We start from the raw sequence: 8502 nt of genomic DNA, 5'->3' as shown, positions 1-8502 counted from the left end.
TGAAGATGGCTTCACATATCTTGAATTCGCCCATTCAAATGTCGAAGGTCATGATCGAATATGCGCAATATAAAGTAATTTCTGAAACATAATGGCATACGGTGTTTCAGAATGAATAGGACAAAGGTCTTCATTTTGATTCCAAATTTGCGCAGAAAGAACTTAAAATAGAACTCCAATGTTATAGAAGGGACTAATTCTGAACATATACATGCTAGCTATATCATCCCGGATCTTCAATAGAAATAATCTGAAACTCTAAGTGAATTTTTGGATATCTGTATTGAGAGAGACTTCAGTGAGGAAGGACATTAGGATTTATATAAGAAAATATAAATAATATAGTAAAACAAATATATTTCCTATATTTTTACGGAGTGTGTTCATATCCCATGTACATAAAATTGAAATGCGCATTATATAATATACATGAAACACTGATATGTATGATGTACAAAGGCGGATGAAAGTGCTGAATGTAGACAGCTGTTGTTTCTATCACAGGAATGATATTTTTCCAGCATATAGCCAGGTTGCAGCATTGTACAAGAGGAAGACATTCAACGATTCATTTCTAAGGCACTGTGAAATGAGATTAAAACTGTTCCTGTAGGATGCCCAAAATTTACAGCTGATAGATATGTCATGAAAGTAAATTTCCATTTTGATATTTGTTGAAAAGCCACGATAATGTACAAATATGCACCAGGAAATACCACTTTACAATATGTTACAAAGAAGTACTGACTGGTTCAAGTTCAGTTCACTGCTATGTATTATGCACCACATAGTAACGCAATCCCAGCTGTCTTACAATCATTTTTAAGAAGAATGTATAAATATATTTTGTACAATTCTAGCACGAGCAGCGTGGGACAAGAACACATTCGATGGCTTCTTTCAGTCTGTAGAGCACTGGAATGTAATAAGTTGCACGATGTACTGTAGATTCGTTATCCAAAATAATAAAGGAGATCATCTGTATGTTTCGTGACACTGGTATATATTTTGATATGGATATTATCTCTTGTTACTATACGGATATGTGACGCTTCATATGTAATGCCAGATGGTCGGAACGTGAGAAAGCCCGTTCACAGAGGCGACATTGGAACGGCCTATCGCCTGTGTGTTTGCGGTAGTGACGAGTAAGCTCATCCGAGCGAGCGAATTTCCAGCCACATCCCTTCCAGCTGCATTGGTATGGTTTCTCACCGGTGTGGGTCCTAAGGTGAGCCTTCAGGTGGGACGACTTGGTATACGTCTTCGTACAACCGGCGTAAGTGCACGTGTGAGTAGTCACTTTCTTTCTCCCCCATCTTCGACGACCTCGTTTAGCCTTTACAGGTACTGCAGGCTGTTCTTGAAGAAAGTTAGGGGGAGGAGGTTGTTGCTGGCCGTGAGGAGGAGGGGGATGTAAATGGTGTTGGGGATGATGGTGATGGGGGTGATGTGGATGATGCCTGCTATTAGTTAGGAGGTTAGCAAGATGTGGTGAAGCCGGTGGTGTCATCACGCGTATGTTAGAGTAATGATGATGAGCCAACCGAGCACTGGCCTGGTACTGATGGTGTCCTAGAGGCAATCCTTGCATCATGTCACCTGGATGATTTGGGCTGGGTGTGGCAGGTGGTGGAAACTGATTATGTCTCAGAGCTGGCAAATGAGTATCTGGACTGGCCGGTGGTGAAACGTGGCTGTATGGAACAGGAGTTTGCACAATTGTCATGGTCCCGTTGTATCCCGAAGTGCCTTCAGGATGAGCTTGCTGTTGGTAACTTACATAACTTCCTACGCTACTACTGCCTTGTAGCGAGTGGTGATATAGTTGTTGGTTTAGCTGAGAATGTTTGATGTCCGACAAGCTGTTCACATTATTTCCACTGCCCTTCATATCTAGTAAACCCAAGTATGATGACGACGACGAAGATGTTGGTACCGAATGGCCAATAGAATAACTGCTGTAGTCTGGAGACGCCTGTTGTGTGATAGAATCCTCTACGTGATTCTGGGGTTCACTTTTGATGGCAAGGTGGGGCAGATGCTGTTGTTGCTGTTGATGATGAGGCATAGCAGGATTAAAGTGGTGGTGATGATGATGGTGGTATCCATAATCCAAATATTCCGCAGTTGGCACACTACCACTATACTTTGGCATATCGTTGTTATTATTAGCTGTTCCTGGAGGAGCAGATGATGGTGAGTAACCCAGGGCAACGGTACGTTGTTCCCCAGAGTGACCTTCCCCAAGCAGCACGCTCTCGATGTCCTGCCACATCTGAAATCAAAAAGAAGGAGAAGTTTAAGCAAACCTTGCTAACAGTTCAGAACACTTATCAGTCAACAGTAGAGCAATTTCAACGTACGACAATAAAATTATAGGAAACTAACAATTCACGTACCAGTAGTGCCAACCATTTAGAAAATTAATGATTGATATAGGCTTTATAAACATCAATTTCTCAGTTAAAGTAGTTTTGGGGCCTAAAATTTATGACATTGCCGTTACGATGGCATCAGCACTTCGTTTATGGCTACAGAAAATAATGTAATGCCAAGATTTGATGTCCACGATAATTTTATGGGCATGATCACGTCGTGAATGGAATTTATATGATATATATAGTGATAGAGTTCTTTATGTACTACAATAACAATATACAGGAGTTCACTCTCCGCTACCGAAGGCATGATATCTCGTAAAAAAGAGAAGGGACGTACTTTTGCGAAACGTCTCCAACTGAACATTTAAGTACTTCATGATCGGACAATTCAGTAATCATTCACAACTATTCCCCATTGAAAAAATTGTGTCAGGTTGGTTGAGATCCTCTTTTATATTGTGACAATCAAGGCTATATGCGGGGAAGCCGGACATAATGCCAGCGACAGATGCTGATTGCAGTGTAGTTGCGACAATGTGAACGCGGCCCTCAGTGAATAAAACAGTAACACAGGCGAAGTGTGGAGGCCTATGATAAGGAAGTTTCTAGATGATGCTGGAAGATGATTATCAATGGACTAGTCACACAGAATGTTTAATTGCGTCTGGCCTGCGGTGAGGCTTGGTGCAGGTCTTTCGAGTCGACGCCTGCAGGTGATTTGCTACTTTATGAGCATGCGGCCCTACGTATGATGAATTCTAATGCTCAAGGGGGCACAATCATCTAGTCCCCGAGCCATCGGAATTAACCTACAAAATTAAAATCCAAGATCCGGCCAGGAAACGAACCCGCAAACCCTTGAATCAAGAGCCAGCACGCTAATCATTTAGCCATGGAACCGGAAGGTGACCAGAATGACCTGGAACAATTAAAATATTCTACGGGATTTTTATAAAGAGCGCATTCAGCACATGCCCGTCAGTGTGGAGTCAGTCACAGGTGAGTCCGTCTTGTGCGCGTCAGTCGCGAGCGAAAGTATGAGACTTGAGAGTCATTCATCTGAACTGAGTCCGTCAGATGCTATGGGGAATTCAACGAGTCTGTTCCGGAACAACACCCCGCTGGGATAAACCGTGTTGGGGACGAGGAATTCAACGTCCGGGTATACAATGTAATTGCCAGATGAGTATGGTTATTTTGTGTTACGATCTCGAGTAAAAACTGTGTCGAGTATAAAATTCAAACGCGAGTGAACTTGTGATTAAGTGTAACTGGAAGTTCAAAAATTCAGTGGAGAGTCAAGCACGCTACCTACCTGTGCAGTAATTTTATCTTTAAGGTCCCCAATAACCCGATACAATAGTTTTAACCTACTATAGTTTATGAATATATTGGAAGTGTTAAGACTGCATTTTACCAACGTAACACAGACACCTATTCGAATCTGTGTTCTGACTGCCCTAGTGGCACATTTTCCAGCAGTGAACATTAATTGCGGCGGGATCAACCCTGGCCTTTGCCACAATTCTAACTGGCCGGGATGCTTTCATCAGGTATCTGAACATCTTCCAAGAATGGTATCCCATTCTTCTCGAAGAACTGTTGCTAGAACGGTCGCTTGTGTAAGTCATTGGTTCCAATGGGAAGTCGGTCTTTTAATTCTCCAGAGATTTTCTGTGCGATTAGAGGCAGCATTCTGGGTGGGCCAGTCCACATCCAGAACCTCTCTATCCACAATACATTCCCAACTAGAGATGATGTATGCAACATGAACGCATGTATCCAGGGCTCTCTGAACCTGAGGCTACTACGCTGACCATTCAGCCAAGTAGCTGCATTCGAACGTGAAGACCGACAATATATTTGTTAAGGACATTTCAATCCATCTCAAGTTGTCCAAGTCGACTGTTAGTGCCGTGATAGGGAGTCGAAACTTGAAGGTAAAACTGCAAAAACACTTCGGCTAGCTTGGCACGTCGGAGCTTTAAAGAAGGTGATTCCTTGTGTTCATTTTCCTATGCTTTCCCTTAAAGGAAAATTAACCTTAACTCATTGTACTCTAGGAGTGTAGGTTTGCATAGCTTATTTGAACACCTCTGTAGTATATTGCATTTAAGGTTCATTTTCAATAACAGGATATAAAGGAAATGAACACAACAAAAATCCTTCTGATGGACTGCAAATAACCATATGGCTGAAATGTGTGACCAGTCTCAAGGAAAACAGTGCCTAGGAAGAGCATTGTCAGATACGTGGTATGGTTTCTTAAGCAACGAGAGCGTGATTCATTCCTTCAAATCACGTGTTTCCAGTTGTTTACTGTCCAGTAGTATAGCTCTTTATACCACATCAGGAGGTTCTTAGCTTTCGATACGAGTATGTGGTTTACGGGTCAGTGGTCCACCGTGGACTCCCATTCATCTTAATTTTCAATGCACAGTTATTGTGCTAACTGGACAATTAGTAGTACTGTGGAACTGACGGATGATAGTTTAGTTCCATATGTGTCGACTTTCACGAATCGCCTTCTTTAAAGCTCCAACGCGCCAAATTAGCAGAAGTGTTGTTGGGATTGTATCTTAAAGTTTGGATTCCCAATTATGCCGCTAACAGTCGACTTGGACAACTTGAAATGTATTGAAATGTCCTTCACAAATTTATTGTCAGTGTTCTTCACGTTCGAGTGCTGCGATTTGGCTGAATGGTCAGCGTAGTGGCGTACGGTTCATAAAGACCTGAGTTCGATTCCCTGCCAGGCATGGGATTTAAACAGTGTCTGGTTAATTCCTCTGGCTATGAGACTTGGTATTTGTCTTCGTCCTAATACACATTTGCATACAGCACATCACACAACAAACCACCGCACAAACACGCAGTATAGTTACATCCCTCCACATATGGTTGGAGTCAGGAAAGGCAACCGTTCTTTTTTTTTTGCTAGTTGCTTTACGTCGCGCCGACACAGATAGGTCTTATGGCGACGATGGGACAGGGAAGGGCAGGGAGTGGGAAGGAAGCGGCCGTGGCCTTAATTAAGGTACAGCCCCAGCATTTGCCTGGTGTGAAAATGGGAAACCACGGAAAACCATTTTCAGGGCTGCCGACAGTGGGGTTCGAACCTACTATCTCCCGAATACTGGATACTGGCCGCACTTAAGCGACTGCAGCTATTGAGCTCGGTGCAACCGTTCTTAAAATCGGCTACATCCATTTAAGTGGCGACCTCTAATAAAAGGGAAAAGGGTGAGGAAGAAGGAAAAGAAGTACTGGACGTTCGACAACCTACCCATTCTGATGGTAATCATTATTAATGATCAATAATCAGCTCTCTGCCTTCATTTATACCCGTAATTGCGGTCGTTGCCAAATCTATCTTCAGTTTAACTTATACAGAGGAGTGTCAGCGCACGTTTGATCAGATAGTGCTTTACGACAGACGGGAGGGGGGGGGGGGGATAATTTACTACTGATGTACCTAACCGTCACTATTGAACAGTAGACAGCATGCAACTTGTCAAAATGTCCTTGTATCCTTCAGCATTTGAATTCCTGTGGAATACAACGCCCTGTTAACATGCACCGTTCCCTTTTCCGTACAAAACTCCTGAAGGATTAATATTTAATAATAATAATAATAATAATAATAATAATAATAATAATAATAATAATAATAATAATAATAATAATAATAATTGCTTCCTCAGATCTTCATAAAGTTGTTGTAATCGAATGTGTATGTATATATAAGTATGCAAAAAGATATATAGATATGATTAGACGTTGTCGATCTAGGCAGTGCCCTCAAATAAGTGGCGGAGCCACACATCTGCCAAGTTTAACAGAAGTTTACTTGCATGAGGGGTGGCCATATCCTCTTAATTCTTCCTTCTTCCAAGAGCAAGTGGTTTTTCATCCGAATAATGAGAACGTCCCAGGATCCGTATATAACAGGTTGCCCAGAAAACGGGTTTCTGCATTCGGAGGGCTTCGGCTACGTTAGGTTATGACGTCATCCAGTTACCCACCACCGAGGTTAGTAACCTTGACCGCCTGTCTCGCTAATAGTCTATGCAGTAATAGTGTATGTGAGTAGTGCGTATTACTTTAATATGTCCAAGTGATTTGCAGTTTTGGTTTTATAGTTTCATGGTGCTTTCTATGATTAGTCCTTGTGGTGAATAGCTGCTTTCTTATGCCAGTGTTATTTAGTGTTTGATGTGAATGAATTTGTCTCGGGTTGCATATAAACATGCCTGGTGCAAGGTCTAAGGTTGCTGTGTGCAGTAACAGGTGGGTGGAAGCCAGTAAAGATCCCTCCAAAACTCATACCAAATACTTCAGTTTCCGAAGAAATAATGAACTAACGAAGAAGTGGATGTAAGGATATAGGCGTGATGGAAAGTAGAACGCATATTAGTGACGGGTATGTTCCGAACATTCTTCTGATAGCGATTTTGAAAGGGATCTAAAGGGCGAATTGTAAGGGCTTCCTCCCAAGCGTGTGCTTAACAAAGAGGCTGGTCCCTCTAGAAATGTGGGTGTCTTGCGTAGCATAGAACAAGTGTCACATGATAGATTAAGAAGGAAAGAAATGTTGGGGGGGGGGGGGCAATCTGAAAGTGACTGACGAATTGTTAAAAGATTCAGAACATAACACGACTATTGCAAGTTCACCACCTCCTCCAGCCACTCCACCTACCCAAGTCTGTAATAATAATATGACCCTTATTGAAGAAATTGAAAGATTGAAAAAAATAGATGACGAAAGAAAAATTAACGATGTCCTTAAACTGAAGTTAGAGACAGCAGAAATCAAATAACATCAAAGCCGCGTATCTGTAAGTAATTTGTGTAAGGAGTTAAATAAATGTAGGAGGTTAAACCACTCTGTTCTGAGCATCCAAACAAAACGGGCGAACGGGTTGAAAGGAACTTTTACTGAAAAGCAAATAAAGATACAAACCAGCAAAAATGCGTTAATTTGACTGATGAAGACATATCAGCGGCTTTAACATTAAGGTATCTAGGGAAGAAAACTTAATTTATATGAGACAAAAACTGCATTACACTCTGCCTGGACTTTCATCGCTGGAAAATGGGCTCCAAAAATTGACATGCGAACGGGATGTGAAATCCTGGAAGATATTCTGCGTATGATGAAGATTGCTGCTCTCTCGTATAAAGACTTCAAGAAAATTCCAGTCCTTCAGTTTGAATAAATGTGCGTTAAAAGTGCTTTCGAATATGAAGGATGAAATTATAGGCCCCAGTTCACAATTGCAAGCTATAATCGTGAGAGGACTGTTCTCTGGTTTATCTATACCGGCTTCGAATTTTCTGACGGTAAGGTTGTCTCGAAGGAATCTGTTGAAGGTCTAGTTAAGATTGACATTCACGAAATTAAAGCACGCCACAAAGTCTATGTCAGCCATCTAAACTGTAGGGGCACAGAAACGATGAACGTAAGTGTTGTATGTCCTCCGCTCTCTTCGCTCAGCGCCAGCCAGCCGCACGCACGCAAGCGTGGATCATTCGAGACTCGACGCGCAGTCTTCAGTGCGCGTGTCTGTTACGTCGTGTGCAGTATATAAGGAGCTCCCTGTCTGTCACTCATCAGGATTCTCCCCAGTGTCCTGCTCCAGAATACACTGAACGTCGAACACGGAGGCTACTCCTCATTAAAATGTGTCTCGACCAGGTGGACGGAATTCTGGTAGTATGAGGTTTCACCTCAGGTCACTACTCCACCTTCCCGTTCCTTCATCCATGTCGAGCCCCGATGTTGTACGCCACACATCCCCAAGCTCACTCAAGCTCCGACACACACATTAGATTCTCTAATTGTGAACATAGCTTTCATTTAGTACAAGCTTATGAACTCAGACACTTCAAGTTAGAAAGAACTCTCTTAGCTAATCTATGCTAGTGCAAATGATAGTTTTCAACTATCACGAACTATATCTTTCCCACGAACTATCATTTCAAGATAGCAGTGAGTGTAAATACATTCAGAGTGTACATAGTGTATAGAAACAGAAACTCTCTCAAGATTAATCATCTACTTTGCTTCAAGACAATTTTATGTTTTATTCCTGTACATACTGTAGAATTCTATGTG

General features: G+C 42.0%; 1 protein-coding gene across 2 annotated transcripts in view; it reads right to left on the bottom strand.

Annotated features, from left to right (window-relative positions):
* Positions 1-364: 364 nt before the first annotated feature.
* Positions 365-8502, bottom strand: part of LOC136862923 (Krueppel-like factor luna) — a 314234-nt gene continuing 306096 nt past the window's right edge. For both annotated transcript variants that reach the window (XM_067139207.2, XM_067139208.2), the window contains one exon: positions 365-2278. In XM_067139207.2, the coding sequence (XP_066995308.1) occupies positions 1034-2278 (1245 nt within the window). In that variant the 3' untranslated portion in view covers positions 365-1033. The remainder of the gene's footprint in view (positions 2279-8502) is intronic.

The sequence above is a fragment of the Anabrus simplex genome, chromosome 2, assembly GCF_040414725.1.
Source record: "Anabrus simplex isolate iqAnaSimp1 chromosome 2, ASM4041472v1, whole genome shotgun sequence".
NCBI classification, from domain to species: domain Eukaryota; kingdom Metazoa; phylum Arthropoda; class Insecta; order Orthoptera; family Tettigoniidae; genus Anabrus; species Anabrus simplex.
This window is presented reverse-complemented; position numbering and strand designations above follow the sequence as displayed.